The 15,915-nt window shown below is 38.9% G+C and overlaps 2 protein-coding genes across 5 annotated transcripts in view; both read right to left on the bottom strand.

Annotated features, from left to right (window-relative positions):
* The window catches only part of trip4 (thyroid hormone receptor interactor 4), a 93,438-nt gene extending 86,130 nt beyond the window's left edge, over nucleotides 1-7,308 (bottom strand). For all 3 annotated transcript variants that reach the window (XM_028015893.1, XM_028015895.1, XM_028015896.1), the window contains exons 1-11: nucleotides 7,130-7,308; nucleotides 6,328-6,509; nucleotides 6,045-6,175; nucleotides 5,711-5,929; nucleotides 5,551-5,629; nucleotides 5,351-5,456; nucleotides 5,027-5,242; nucleotides 4,814-4,943; nucleotides 4,010-4,203; nucleotides 3,763-3,887; nucleotides 1,811-1,902 (exon numbers count right to left, since the gene is read on the bottom strand). In XM_028015893.1, the coding sequence (XP_027871694.1) occupies nucleotides 1,811-1,902; nucleotides 3,763-3,887; nucleotides 4,010-4,203; nucleotides 4,814-4,943; nucleotides 5,027-5,242; nucleotides 5,351-5,456; nucleotides 5,551-5,629; nucleotides 5,711-5,929; nucleotides 6,045-6,175; nucleotides 6,328-6,509; nucleotides 7,130-7,209 (1,554 nt within the window). In that variant the 5' untranslated portion in view covers nucleotides 7,210-7,308. The remainder of the gene's footprint in view (nucleotides 1-1,810; nucleotides 1,903-3,762; nucleotides 3,888-4,009; nucleotides 4,204-4,813; nucleotides 4,944-5,026; nucleotides 5,243-5,350; nucleotides 5,457-5,550; nucleotides 5,630-5,710; nucleotides 5,930-6,044; nucleotides 6,176-6,327; nucleotides 6,510-7,129) is intronic.
* A 3,133-nt stretch (nucleotides 7,309-10,441) lies between these two features.
* Nucleotides 10,442-15,915, bottom strand: part of chrna7a (cholinergic receptor, nicotinic, alpha 7a (neuronal)) — a 28,496-nt gene continuing 23,022 nt past the window's right edge. For both annotated transcript variants that reach the window (XM_028015452.1, XM_028015451.1), the window contains exons 8-10: nucleotides 12,240-12,326; nucleotides 11,547-11,656; nucleotides 10,442-11,265 (exon numbers count right to left, since the gene is read on the bottom strand). In XM_028015452.1, the coding sequence (XP_027871253.1) occupies nucleotides 10,723-11,265; nucleotides 11,547-11,656; nucleotides 12,240-12,326 (740 nt within the window). In that variant the 3' untranslated portion in view covers nucleotides 10,442-10,722. The remainder of the gene's footprint in view (nucleotides 11,266-11,546; nucleotides 11,657-12,239; nucleotides 12,327-15,915) is intronic.

Genomic DNA, 15,915 nt, shown 5'->3' with positions numbered 1-15,915 from the left:
GTGTTTGGGGAGGGGTTATTTATGGCCGCTCAGTGCAAGTGGACACATACGCACAGATGCACACACACCCTTTCACGGGATGAAAGGGCAGTCACATAGCCTGCAAACATGATTTTACAGCCCTGGGTGGAATGAGTGGTGGAGGAGAGAATGAGAACGAAGCACAAAAGGGGGGGGAAAAAAGCCCTTAAATTTACAGGTCCCAGCAGTCAGAATGCAATCGTGTAGCAGCACACATTCTGAAAGCTTTTCAGGCAGGAGACAACCGGCTGCATGCAGAAAGACGCGTGTGTGTGTGTGTGTGTGTGAAACTGGGTCTTAAAAACACATGAAAACACAAGTAGAACACGACTCAAAGAAAAGCATAGATGCTTTTTTTTTGTATTCCTTTTTTTCCTTTTCCCTCCCTTGAGTCTGTTTTGCAACAAGAGACAATTTCCATATGTGATCTGCTCCAGTCTAATATAGTAAACAAGTGTGTGCAAACATCTGCGAGAAAGCTGGTAGCTTTGCAGGACTGGAGTATATTTGTCCAACATGTTTCCCAGAAAAACGTGCCAGTACACAGGACCTTCACAAAAACACTATTAGCCGCATAATTAAAATGAATTGCATCTGATTACTTCGTTCACTGAAATGGTGGAAATAAAAACTAATTAAAAACGGTCTCCACACTATTTTTGCATCAGTATCTGTTGGTATTACAACATCATACTTTATTAGAGGCATAAAATAGAATACAGACAATTGAATTGGCTGCTAATTTGATGACGTTTCAAGAATATAATTTTGAAAGCCTTTATGTGCATGTAAAACATGAAGACTTCAGTAACTGACAATGCAGCAAAGCAGGGCAGGCATTTCTTTTTTCAGAAATGCTCGGACAGAAACAAAGAAGGACTGCACCGTAAAAACATAAATATAAACCTACACCTTCAAAAAACTTCTACATCACTAGTATTAGAAGTAGTATTGCTACTAAAGTCAATATTATTTATTCATTTATTAAAAAGGTCACATAGACCACAATTTCCAATGAAAAAAAAAAATCTGTTATGAATATTAGGAGCTCTTCTTAAATCTCTAATAAACATTCAGTATATTAATGACACATAAAACGGATGGTAAACATAGAAACATTTAAACAACAACAAAATTATTTCAGTTTCAGAGGCAAATCAGTTCAGATTAGTTTAAACTTGCCACCTGTACCATAATTTATGCTAAATAGAAATAAAAGCTTAAGGTTGCGGTTTGTAAGGTCATGAAGACAGAAAGTAGAATCACAACACATCTTTAGAGAAAGTCTACTTTAAATATATATTTTTTTCAATTCCCCAAACAAAGAGTTATTGTTGAAAATACTTAGTGTTTAACTATCAGATTTATAATGGTGCAGTGAAGAAGCTAGCGTTCAGTTCATGTGGGGCATTCTGCCTCTGGTGGGAGAAAATATGATGTGGCAAATAAAAAGCAGTGCAGTCTGACCTCTGCTGGCAGGAAATTATACTGCAGCCATCGTTTAAACATTATCACACTTTCTAGGTTAATAGATCATATATTATAATTATTATTGTTATTATTATTATGGTTGTAAATATTTTGAGTCAAATCACCTATTTAAAACCGGGTTCTTTCTGAAGCTAGTCAGAAGGTGTGAGAGACACAATTTTCCAGTCTCCGGTGTAAATATTGAACATGATGAAACATGAGAACAAAATCAACAGTTCTTAAATTTTATCATGAAATAGTGTTCAAGTGTTGTTGTGGCCTTCAAAATGAGTATAATCAGAGGATGTGATTCACCAACCTGTTGTCTAAACTGCTCCTGAGACAGGCACTCGGTCACGTTAACGCAACCCAGAAGACATCCGGTGGGATAATCTTTGGGAAAGTTTGGCTCTGCAGAGACGAAGAGAGCAGCAACATCAGTTATGGACACGTCTGAAACTATTGTTCACACCAGTTTCAACCTATTGCCAGCTGAGCATGTTGCTATAGGAAGGCTTAATAATTTGCTGTCTCACTAATAGGCACTCTCCAAAAAAATAAAATAAATAACAGTATGCTACACAGCAGTGGTCCAAAAACCCCCGGGCCGCGGACCGGTACCGGTCCGTAGACCAATGGAGCTTACCAAGCTCCGCCCACAACCGACCCACGTGACCACAAGTCTCACAAACAAAGCCTCGCGGCGCCTTGTTTCAATGTAAACATGACTCGATTAGTGCATCATTTCTACAGGATTTTCACAATATATCAGCTACTACAACGGACAGAGGAACTAACAAGTTCATGTCATCATATGGGAGGAGGTTACTGGTTTCTCAGTCACAAGCTGGTTGCAAACCTGAGGCCAGCAGGTGTCAGTCAGTTATGGTAGATCTGACCTTTGGTTTGATGACGTCAGTATGAGAAGCTACAGACTGATAGGAGGAACCAAAGAGCTCTGTAAAGGTAAAGGCAAATCTTCTGAAGCTGGGATATAATTTAATTTAATTTCACATAATTACCGCGGTAGAAGCCATTTGTTTGTTAAAATTTTATGAAATATATTTGTTCTGTTTGATGTTTGTTGTGAATGACGTAAACTCACAAACGAACGAGGTAATTAGTCCAACGTTTAGAAACTACAGCGGCTGTAATGCGCCACAGCAAAGGTAAACAAAGGTAAAATAACCCGATCACGCTAAGGTGATCAACTCAAAACCACTCGTACCTTTTTACTCTCTCGCTCTCTCTCTTTGTAGTTTAAGCACATCTGTTACCGTGGCAACCGCCTGCGCCCCGCAAGACGAGCAAAGATTAAGTTAAAAACATAACATTCAGTCCGTTACGGTATCAAGTTTCCAGGCTTGATATTTATTTCTCGATTATTAATCAGCGCTTCCCTGAACACAGCGATGGTTGATTGACTAGCTGTACTTGGAGCTAACGTGGCTAACACGAGTAACAGTTTAGTCCAAAGCCTTTTCTGCTAAAATAAAATCTTTAGTGTATGTCAGATACAGACACATTGCATATTGATCTGTTTAGCTAACGTAAGACTGTGTAGCAGACAGGCTTCAAGGTGTAGAAGTTGTATCAGTGCTGCCATTATGCTGTACTTAGCTAACGGGAAGCTAAGTGTGTTTGTGAGACGGCCACGCACGTGACCACGTAGAATGGGCATCAGCCAATGAAAAGCGGCCTGTACCGTGCCGCGCAAGAAATAATTAACCCTCCTGTTATGTTCCGGGTCAAATTGACCCATTTTAAAGTTTTTTTTTTTTTTTTAATTGTTGGAAGTATTTTTTTTGCATGAAACTTTTTCTATTTGTCTTAATAGGTGTACTCTACATATAAATTGAAAATATATTCATTTCACACATTTGTACCAACCCCTAGGTTTACTTTTTACATAGATACTGCTCGGGTCAATTTGAGCTTAACATAATAATAACCATCTGCTACAGTATTCACAAATATTTCTTTTTTAACTTTCCAGTGAAATAGTCTTTTTGAAAAACAAGTAGAACTATTGAGGTATAAAATACTTATCTACCTCAACCTTTGTCCCCAATACAGTTGTGAATGAAACATGCTTCTACTGGTGTTTAGGGGCTTTTCAACATTATTTGTTTAAAGATATACGTGTTTCTTTTGTTTGTTTTTTATTTTGCATCAGTAGCTTTTTAATGATGCTGAACACAAACAAATTCTATTAGTAATTATGATCAACTCAGTGTTTGTTGACTTATTTCTGTTGTAAGTCAGTCCTACCTTTCTTGTAGATGTGGCGGTACATTTGTTCCACCTCAGTGATCTCCTGAGCTGTGGGTTTTTTGGCTGCTGCAGCTATCCAAAGGCGACCTCTGTGTGACGTGTACCAGGTGCGACCTTCTACCCTACATTCACACAAGATGCAAAATCTTTAACAATGAATGTATTCATTTTTTTCTAAAAGGTACTGAATAAAAGGCTTTGGCTATTTTGAAAGATGTATATCTGGCATTCTGTCCTTGGTTACCTCTTAATGCCTTTGACCAGCAGTGAGGCCCACGGCTGATGCATACTCAGACACCAGCCTCCGTCAGAAATCTCCCGCAGCTCTTTGTCTTGGAGTCTCAACCTGTGGCGGTCCTCTCCTCCTTTTTCCTCCGTCAAATTTTTCCTCTGCTCCATGGGTTGCTTTTGGCGTTCCCTGCCTCCAATGTCCACCCACTAGTTTTTTTTTAAAAAAGTGCCAAAATGTATTGCAAATCCTTCTTATAGCTTAAGAAGAATTTTTCGTGTAAGAGATCCAATGATAAATTGGCTGATTTTCAGTTTTATGGTGCCTGATTGATGATCAGCCAAGTGGAAACTTGGAAATCCCTTTCCTGCTCACTAAATTAGCCACGCTAAGAGCTATCTGAGGTAGCAACTCCTCTTTTTGATGCATCACCAAGGTGTTTAAAAAGCAATATATGGGAAACATACAGTACAGCGTCTGCTGTTATGGCATTGAAACAGTTTAGCTGTAGCTTCCCAATGACTTTCTGATCACTTTTTTTTATCTTCTAAGACATTTAAAATGCTTACAGCATCTCTGACAGATTCTGAATGGATTGTACTCAAATAAATAACCAATATTTATTGCACCTCAAGCAGCTTTACACGATATGCATCTTATTGAGCACACTGACCCAAATAACAATAAGAGTGATACACTGTGCAATCATAATCATCACTGCTTACCTGAACAAGTTATGTTTCAGGTCATTTTCTAAAAATATAAAGAAACAACATAACTGCCTTTATCTAGTTACTTTGTCCTTTTAATGCGACTTACTTCTGGTGCAGACTGCATAATGTTTGGGTTGACCAGCTCTCTGAGATTTTGCTTTCCACTTCTTCTTTCAGAATATCCAAGAGTCCCTGGTGTTGACCCACTGTTCATATTTTTGAGGGTCTCATCCAGCCTAAACAACAACCCCAACAATGTTAAATCTTTCTGTTGTTTGGGTTTCAAGCCAATGGAAAACACATAAAAGCCCAGTCTTACTTGCTGTAATACTCGTTCATATCGTTCCCCTCATCGATGACTCGTCTGCCAGCGAAATCTAGAGTGATCTTCCTGTCCTTACGAGAGGCGTGGCGAAGTTCTCGCAAGTCTTCTTCCATTTTCCTCATCTTCTCTCTCTCATTGGGCGAAAGCCACTGATTGGACTCGGCGGCAAAGTAATCCGACTCATCATCCAGCACCTGAGTCCTCCTGACGCTGCAGTTGAACGGGGCAGTGAATTAAAACAGGTAGGTTTTGTCCAGGTGGCATGTATTTACAGCAGTAAACCTGCTCATTTCTGAGCAGCAGTGCGTTTTAAGATACCTGTTCCTGTCAAATTCCAGCAGTTTGTCTTTGTGCTGAACTGCTTTCTCCAGCCCGACTTTCAGTGTGGCTTCCTGATGTGGAAGAAGCTCCCTTTCTCCGGCATCTGGCAACGACATATAAAAAAAGACAATCTGCAGATGACAGGACTTAGAAACTTCATATTTCTTGAGCTCGGTCTGAGAAGCTTGGGCTCTGACCTCCCATAAGCTTCTTTCTGAGTTTTTGACTTTTGTTGGAGTCTCGCTGTAGAATCTCCTGCTCCTCTTTAGTGCAGACCTGAAATAAAGATGAAAAAAAAAGAAGAAATTGTTAACAAAAACTAAAAGCTAGGAACGTTACTGGGCTAAGTTTGCTCACCAGGCTTCCACAGAAGAGGCAGGGTCCCGAGCCCTCCTGGTCACACACAATTCGCCCACAGCTCAGGCAGTTGTTGATGAGCGCATGCTTCTGGGCGAGGCACTCGCAGGCGTGCCGACCCGGAAGCAGAACAGCCAGCTTGTCCTGACCCTCTTTAGCGTAGAGATTGACGAACTTGGTTTTCTTCTTAGTTGAAGAAGTGCTGCTGTTTTCCTGGGCCTGGAAAGACATTGATCAGTCAACTGATAGCTAACTGTTTACCAGTTTTCTTAATAAACTGAAGTAACTAAAGCATAAAAATAAAGTGTATAAGAAAACTGAGACGTGTGCTCACCCTCATCAGATCCATGGGGGTTTTCACTGGCTCTGGTTCAGGCTCTGTTTGGCTCCCAGCCACCACTTCCTGTTTGTTACGTCCTTTACGTTTGGACTTCTTCTGCATATCTTTGGTGGAGTCTTGCATATCTGTAAAAACAAGAACATACATTTAAGAAACAAAAGATGTTAATGTTACAGGTTAGCTTTCATAGCTTCTTTCGCTCTTTTTAATGAAACTGCAGGTTATCAGAGTAGACATTTTTTTGAGAAATACGTTAACTGCATACTTATTGTCCTACCTGTTGGCGAAGCGGACTCTTTGAGAAGGAAAAGACCGGCTGTATCCGCACCCTGTCTTTGACTCTTCTTCCATCTGAATAGGAGTTCATCTATAAACTGGCCTTTTTTTCCATCAGTCCCCTGAAGAAGATCTCCCACGTATTCCTCGATCTCCTCAGGTTTTTCAATGGAGAGTATGTACCTGGAGAGTTCACAGAGATTTTTTTTTAAAGTTGATAATCTTCTCACAATTTCTCATTAAAAGTTATGCTTCCTTTTTTTTCTAGAAAGTTCTGAACGATTCATGAAGCAAGAGAGATAATTTATACTGTATGTTATTATAGATATGCAAGGCAGAAGGGTATTTTTTATGTACTTGGTTCTCTTAATCTTACAACCTGATTATCAAAAGAAGTTAAGAAATGTAGCTATTTCAAACTGTATCACATTTTATTTTTGAAGTAGGAAAGCCTAAACACTAATGACAACAATACAGCTAGAGGGTACAGGATTGTCATCAGCTTAGTGATGACAGTCAGTAAATGTTCATAGAGATATGAACATTCAAGACAGATTTAACAAAAGCCGAACTTTCAGAAATGAGGAGCTAACTGTTAGCTGGATGATAGCTAATAAACGTATTAGACGGCTGTTACATTAATGAAAAAAACATTAAATGGTTCGACAAAACGTCTACTCAAGTAATTTCATTTTACATAGAATCTATTTTAATTAACAGGCCATGTCAGTAGAGCACCATCATTCAATTAGCTAGCTTTCAGCTTGTGATAGACCGTCTAAAAGGAAATATTTAACACTTACTGGACAATGTCTTCACATGCCTCCAGGCCAAATTTATGATGTAATTGGTCCACGCACCACTGCAACAAGGCTTCAGACATTTCACCAATAACGCAGCTAAAGCGAGCTAAGAAACGCCAAGAAACCAAAGCTAACGTTTATTTCGTGAACAAGTTTCCAGTCGGAACGATATCGATGGCGTACACAGTGTCGCTCGCAACTGAGCCGACTCAATCTGACAACTTTGTTGAACATTAAAACGTGTGACCATCAAGTACTTTGGATTTTTGTCTTTTCTCTTTTATACTCCTTCACAGTAACCCCATTTGAATCTAAAATCATATAGGCATATATACGATACATAAAATGGGACTATTACATGTTTTTTTTTTTACAATAAATAAACACTAAATAAAATGAAAATGTACACGAAATGTTTGCCCAAATTATAAAATGTTTTTTTAACGAATGCTTAGTAAAATGGAAAAAAAAAGGGGGGGCGGGGGGGGGAATAAATGTGTACCAGGGAAAAGCTTTCAGTGACGACAATAATTACGGCCAAATTACTCGGATCTCGGAAGCAGTCCCAATTCCCATGAAAACTTTCCCGAGTTTTTACCTAAATATTGCCTTCCAGTTTGTTGGGTCACATGTGGAACATTTAGCAATCTGAAACTTTTAATAAATTATAACCTAAGAGCATATTTTTCCTTTAATAATGATCCACAAACTACAGATTATTTAAAAAAAAAAAAGTTTGTATTTGTTATGTACAGCCACAAGATGGCAGGTTTGTTTCGCCAGCTATTTTTTTTCTAGTGCCAAGGGTATATAAACATTTTCTTTTAAGTATTTTAGATTTTGCCCTGACATAGCAATATACAGCACCTTTTCACAGCCTTTGAAACAATTTACATTATAACCAGAAATTCTCATCAATCTGAAAAATGTAATTATTTTCTTACTCAGCTAATTCAGATGTTCCTAATCCATTGCGACAACACCAAATTAGTAGACTGCTTGTATTATTCCTTAATCTCAGTACAATTAAAGCTGTTCTGTGAAGGTCTCAAAGGCTTGTTAGACAATAATAAATAATAAACAGCATCATGGTAGACAGGCGATGGATAAAAGAGTGTATGATCTCTCATCTCAAAATGCAACGACTGTCTATCAAAACTGGTAACTTTTAGTGCACATCTGAACTACTACTGAAATAACCTTCTGCTTTAATGAAGGCATTGAGGGAGCGAAATTAGTTTCGGTATATCGCTCTTAATAGATCTCACTACACTGAAGCCTTGTTAAAAACTACAAACAGAAAAAAGAAAATCTCACTTTCTTAGTTTTCCTTTTTCAGTATGCAAAAGCTCAAATTCATGGATTAATTTGGAGTGGAATATGGAGTGTAAATCCGTGTTATTTTTAAGGGTACAGTACCAATAAAGGACTCCAGTTTCAAGAAAAGAAAAAAAATCACATTTATTATTAAATTGTTCAGTGAACATAAGCAAACACTTAAATGTAATAATAAAAACAAAGGCCATCATTTTTTAATCAATAAAGTCCTAGAAGAAAATTCTGGTAAACCAACAATTAAAAATAGACTATAGCAAGGAGCTTATGTATATAGAAAGGCAAACAACATTGCAATTTTTTTCTTCAGTTTTGAATATTTACATGATGCAAGATACTGTAGCGTTTTTAGGTACCATATATGCAATATGATTAACAGTTGTGTTAAAACTGACAGCAGTTTGATTTAAAAGTGAGTAAATTTCACCATTCTTATAATAGCTATTATAAAGCATTGCAAACACTATTAACATTCTGCTTTAAATCAACGTATTAAGAAAAGCATCAAATTTATTCTCAGTCTATGGAAAGTAAAGGTAAGGAACATTACGTCGTTCAACAAAATAGCAGAGCCTGCATTGCCATTTAATAACTGGAGTAGTACTCATTTTCACTATGTAACGCACTGAAAATGGTTGAAAATTAAGTTTTCCTGTGAATTAATGAGCTAATACTGAGCTGGATGTCTGCTGTTTTTGAAAACTGCTTCACATCAGCTTTTAATGAACAACCAACATCTGGGACCAGTGAACAGCTATTTCAACTCAGGACGATAGGACTCTGTTCCACAATCTTACATATCTGAGTTTAACCACTGAAACAGCATGTATGATGTCACCCTACATGATTTTTGTTGAATTAAGGTGCAGGCATTATGTTGGTTGTTACATAACATTATGTTGTTGGTTTGGGACCATGAAGCGGCTGGTTTTACTGGTGTGTTTGGGGTCACTATGTTGTCGAAACACCAATCTCAAGGGCACTTCCTCCTTGGTAGAAGACAACAAAGCCTCTTCTAGCACATTTATGAATTGATCCATGATATGCAGTGATGTGTGATAAATGGCCAAGACACCACAGTAAGAAAACATCCCCATAGCTTGATACCCAACCCACAATTCCTCACAACTGGTCTGACAAGCTTTCCAGACTCAGATGGAACGATGTTGGTTTTATCGGTTCTAAAAAAAATTGGCGGCATTTTTCTTTCAACGTGTATTTCTGGCTAACTAAGGATGAAGTCACCAGAAGTTGTTCATGATGGTTTTAGTCCATTCCTCATTCAAGAAGTTGATTGGAGAGGGGATATCATATAATGAAGCACAGAAAACAATAAAATGATCTTAAAATGGAAGCCAAAATCAAAAAGACACTGAAGAGAACGGAAAACTATTGTGCTAATGGACCACTGAGTAGACAAGGTAGCTAAGATTCAGCAAAATGTTCAGCTTCATGTTGGCTAAATAAGGTCTACCGTTAATTATGACAACTGCAATAATCAGAAAACACCAATGTGAAGACTAGATGCTTGTGAGAAGCTTTGACAAACCTTGGGGGGAAAACATCCTGGGCTGAAGATGTTGACCACCTGTCACAAGGACACCGATGTCCCCAGGGACCCACTGACTTACATTTAAGTATTTTTGGGGTGACAGTGAAGGGCTTTTAAATAATATAACATATGAGGTAATCCAAATGTTTCAAACCCGAATGGCGTCACTGTTTGAATGCAACCCCCACCTCTTAATCCAATTGCTGTTAGTTTACACATAATCAACAGCTTGCAGGTGATGAGTGCTGCAGGTTTTCTATTACTCTTCTACACCTTCTAATGCCATGTACAGTAGATATCAATATTTCTGGTCTGTAATGTTGGACTCCTATTATATTTTAGCAAAACTGTACATTACAATGAAGAAGTCACACAGCGAACCAAAGCTACATTATTCACAAATTACATTGATGATAGCAATTGGATTTGTAGTCAGACAGTACAAAGCCATAGCATTTATTTTCTTCAAAGTGTGGGGTGGAGTCACATTATAATGCAATGGATTTGTTTCCTTATTTTCACACTGCAGACTGAGTTTTAATTTTACTTAGTTTTGACAAACCGTGAGCATTTTATCATAATACACATTTGTAAACAGAAGAAATGGCTGTATCCAGATTACTGCCCTGTGAATTTATACATCATTTCATTAGCAGTGTGCCAGATTTTTATTTATTTATTTATTTAAAATTTTATTTCAATCTCCTCATGTAAAAAAGTCTTTGGAAATGGCTTCTACAAAATTGGGTGCCGACATGAGGATCCCAATGGTGCAGAGGATGGTGAAGAGAGAGAAAGCCATGAGGCAAAGCCTGTCGATGACAGACGCGGCAAACTTCCACTCATTGCACACGGTCTCGTCCTCGTCTTGGTCACGAAACCTTTTGGCGATGTACCGCACCTCGTCCAGGATCTTGGCCAGCTCCAGCTCCATGTATCCCATGTTGGGGCTCTGACTCGACGGTAGGAGCAACTCGTCCTCGCCGGCTCGTCCGATCAGCCGCCCGCAGAGGACCCCGGAATCGGGAGAGGTGGCGGCCGTGGAGCAGTGGATGCTCTCCAGGCCGCGGACGCCGACGTAGAGCATGTGGCCGTTGGTAGACTGGGAGACGGAGCTGCTGGCGTTGAGGTCCATGCTGGTCAGGCTGCTCCGTCGGGTCTTGTTGTGGCAGGCTGAGCGCACTCTGTCTTCGCCGGGGCGCTTCATGCGCAGAAACCAGGCGCACCAGTTCAACAGGATCACACGGGTCTACCAGATCACAGAATAACGGAGACAAACATTATTTCCTTACGCGTTGTATGCAATAGCTCTGTTGAGTCTACATAATTTGTGTTTTCATTGACGACAGTGATGACAATCTCGGAGCCTGAGTCGTCCTCAGTTAGTGCCCGGATTGTGTGCAATGATATATAATTATTATTTTTTTGTCAACAGCTGAAATTAAAAGAGCTTAGTTATAATGTAAATGTAGTCATTGTAAAATAAATGCCACACAGATTGTAAGCAACAATAAAAATCGCAAGACTCACCCATTTTGGCATCTTTCCTCCATCAGGATCATGGTGGTGATATTGCAGGACCAAAACAGTTGCAATTACAGACAGACCAACAATGACCATGGTGGTGGCAAAGTATTCAGCTGAGGAAAGAAGAAGTGAAGACCCAGAAAGTTGCGTTAGAAGTCAGCTGAGATAACAATCACAAGGGGGAAAAAAAGCATAAAATGAGACTGCTTTGTGGGGAAATTAAATTTTAACAATTAAGAACCACACAATAATAATGCACAAAATTTTTCAGATTGCTGTGCATTAAAAATGTAAAATAAATGTTCTCGTTTCACATCAAAGTTGAGAGCTTCTTCGGGTTGGCCTCTTACATTTTCAATTAAAAACAACGTTTTGTGGCAGAAATGTGACAAACTGTCGAAAAGTTCAAAACCCCTTTTGCAGGTTAGATTGGTCTGGAGTTTCCAGAGTCTCACAAAAAACGAAAGAGAAAAGCTTTCTCTGTGTATTGCAGAAACATCACCTAGGATGACTCATCTCTGAATTAAAGGAATGACCAAATCCTGGATGGCTGCTCAAATTGGCCACACTGTGATTTCAGAGAAACACATTTAACAAAAATCATAAAAAAAAAGATGACAGGGGTTTTCACCCGGGCCTTTTCATTGATTGTGGTTGACAACCGTAGCAGCTGCTTTCAACTTCAGCCGGACTTACCTATTAAAGGCACAGAGTCTGATGTGGCAGGCATAATCTCTGCAACTAGCAGCATAAAGACAGTCAGGGAGAGCAGAACTGTAATGCCTGGGAAGGAAAAGCAAATCTCAGTGCAAATGTGACCAAACGGCTCTTGCAATGATGAAGGTGTCACAACCTTTTGAATTAGTTTTAAGAAGAACTAAGACCTTGGAGTTGAAAGCCTCATTTTGACTCCTCATGACATTCTGTTAATTGTGCCAAATAGCTACATTTATGTCATGTCTAACTATAGAACACGTCTCCAGAAGGTGTTTGATCTGTCCATGTGAAAAGCAGCAAATTTCACATGGAAATTTCAATGTTCAAAGCTGAAACTTTAAACACTGAGCTTGGAACAGAGACAACTTCTCTTTTCATCAGCACCCTTTTAACCAGTGGTGGTGAGAAACTGGCTTCACTGTGAGCAGAAGGATTGATAGTCCAGCAATCTGACAGATTTGAGCCTTGATGCTTCTCTTGGTGCTGTTCCTAAAAATCCAAACCAATTCCATTTCATTTGAGGTTGACAGCTTGGATCAGATTGTTTAAAACCTCACAAATTTTGAGTTTCAAAGTGGTAATAATTGTTAAAGGCTGAACTAAGGCAACTTTTGAATGGATTAACCAGGCTAAGATTAAGCTTTTGGAAAGATAAAACCCTCTGGGCAAATAAAGAATATACTTAAAAACCTGAGTTGGTGTGAACCAAGTCAAAATATCTGTAACAATAACTTCAAGAAGATTGTCAAAGGTGTCAAATACACAAGCATGAATAATTTGAGTCTGTATTCTGACCTTGTGTATGGGAAACAAAAAATATATAATGCAAACCATTGCAGCATATCATGCAAACCATTCCTCAAATCTGGAACAAACTTCCAAAAAAGAAAAAACACAAAACAGCTGAAACACTGAATTCCTTTAAATCAAGACTAAAAATTCACCTGTTTAGATTTGCTTTTGTTCCATAATAAATGTAAATTTTACCAACATATTTGTGCATTGATGATTTTAACGATGGCACTTTGCAAAAATTTAATATCTGTTATTAGCTTTCAGAGCTGTTGACTGTATGATGTTTTTATGATTTTTATGTTTTCACAATGTAAACAACTGCTAATGGATAATGAGAATGGGACTGGTTTCTGATTCAAAGTTTTTGACTCAGTATTGAACAGATAAAAGTTTCTGATAAGTTATAGTGAACAGCTACTGGGAGTTTTCGCCGAATAGACTGGGGGAGATAAGGAGCAAATGGAGCGGCTCGCCCCGGGGACGATTCATGCAGGAACCATCAGTAGCTATATGGGGTCGTTCACATGGCTGAGTAACTGCAGCCATCACTCAAAAGTGTTCAAAATGTCAGAATAAAAATGCCATTGAGTCGGCAGGTTGACGTGTTGACGAGCAGACGTGTCAGGACGTAAGCAGGCAGTTTAAACATAAGCTTTAGCTCCTCAGAGATCCATTTTTTGAGATGCGAAGCTTTCCAATGTGATCCGCATAATAGTCTATCATCAACTTCAAACGGGCGAGTCTCATTTCATATTTCCTCCAGCAATCAACACATCAGAGGGAATGTATATGAGGGGGAAAAACACACACAGGTTCGCACATCTGGCTCGGCAGCACGGTTAATGATGGAAACCAGCTGCAGGATATTTGAGGAAGCCGCATAAATCAACACCCTTCTCTCCCGCAGACAGCGCAGACTGTACAACAAAATCACTATTCAACCACAAAACCTGCCTTCATGCAGCCTTAATCACTTATTCATAATGCTCTGAGTTCAATTGTGACAACCGAGATGAGATTGCTCTGTTTTCCTGATCAGACAATTAAGTCAGCCAGCCAGCGTTGATTATCTGCTCAGCTCACAAGGCTACAAAGGAAGTGAGTGAATAACAAACCAGTGGTTCAGCCTGAATGGGTGATTACCCAGAAGACAAGTGGAAAGGGATATTAAGATGTTTTCGATGGAGAAAAGAAAAATAAAAAGGCTCGGCTGTGAAGTCTGAAGAGCTCTGGTCATAAATGACTAAATTATTTGACTATTTTTAACCAAGAGGTTAGTAGCATGCACATGCCAAAGTAATAATCAGCCTGGCAGGAGGCCAGGATAGAGCGGCGCCTGACAGGAGAGGAAGTAATAGAAAAACTCAAAAGAAGGGAAAGGAGCAACACTGAGGTCTGGTAGGAGTAAAATGGATAAGACATAAAAATAATAGTGATAAAAAAAAGCAACCTTGCAGGTCTGACAGGCTTAGAAAGTCCAAACATAATTATATTTATAAGATGGATGTTTCTGAACTACATCTCAGTGCACATTTTTAAAAAAATGAGAGAAACTGTCAGAACTTTCAAAAATGTGTCTTACTGTCGTACTTTATTAGAAAACAAACTTACCAATCAAGAAATGTTGTTCAAAGTCTTATTTTATCATGTAAGGCTTTAATGCCGCCATACAAATTCACTTGTTCATTGCTTGTCTTCTACTTGCTCTTTATGTTGATTTTACACTGTACCACTTTTGGCTTGGCTCAAAATTCAGTGAAACTTGTTTTTCTCACCGTGTTTGAGAGAAATTTGTTTAAATAGGATAAATTCAAGGAAACAATTGGATCGTACGGATGGAAACATGCATGCTGCAGACTAAGTGTTAGTGCTAGTAGTGGTGTGTCTTTGGAAGAAGACGGATGGGGCTGAAGTTTGGGGTTTAGTGGGGTATTAGTTTGTTTGAGTTGGGAAGGCCCAATAATGAGAGAAGTGGGGAAAAAGCAGAAAGAAATATATCATCTATCAAGCAGATACCTTCAATGAAGTTGATCTAACCAACAACCAGTTTGCTTGGCGAAGCTTCAGTCTTAGTTCACACTTTATCCTAAAATAATTCATATTAGACCAGGTCTATAGTTACAGTGGGTAAACATTTCTGTAACAAAGTGATAACATTGTCAACAAAGTGATGACAATGTTATCAGATACGCATGTAGACATATATTGTCTACAATTATGTGGACAAGCATAATTCAGTGAACAAGTTACCAATTATGAACACTAGAAGAAACACACAAATGCACAGGACTTTCATTAACAAATGAACATTTACTTGTTTCCCCAAACTCTTTAAATCTGACCCACACCGATTGGACACAACATTACGACTTACTGGCGTAAAAGTTCGTTTCCTATTTGATACCAAAACAGGCCGGAGTCAATGAGGCATGCTTTATGGCGGAGCGCTCTATGCTCCATGAAGAGTCCTCTGCTATCGGAGAACAGTGTGTCCACCCTGATGGACCAGCGGCTGTCCTACATGCAGACTGTGAAACATTTGGCATTGCTAAAGCCTTCATTCATAAACAGCATTAAATTCTTCTCCAGTTTAAGATACGGTAAGACCTGCAGCCAAAAGGAGGAAAAAAAGTAAGGATCTGAGCTAGTTTCTGAGGGCCGACTTGTGATGTCTAGATGGCTGTCTTTGGTGGTCAGTATATATAGAAACTGGTTCCTGGATGAAACTCTGAAAAAACAATGAAACCGCAAAAAAATAAAATAAAATATCTTCCTTACTAACAAGCACCATGACGAAGAGGTAATGAGTGTTATTCTCTTCGCCTGTCAGTAGTCATAATAAAAACATTGGTTGGCATGT

The sequence above is a fragment of the Xiphophorus couchianus genome, chromosome 4, assembly GCF_001444195.1.
Source record: "Xiphophorus couchianus chromosome 4, X_couchianus-1.0, whole genome shotgun sequence".
In the NCBI taxonomy this organism is placed as follows: domain Eukaryota; kingdom Metazoa; phylum Chordata; class Actinopteri; order Cyprinodontiformes; family Poeciliidae; genus Xiphophorus; species Xiphophorus couchianus.
This window is presented reverse-complemented; position numbering and strand designations above follow the sequence as displayed.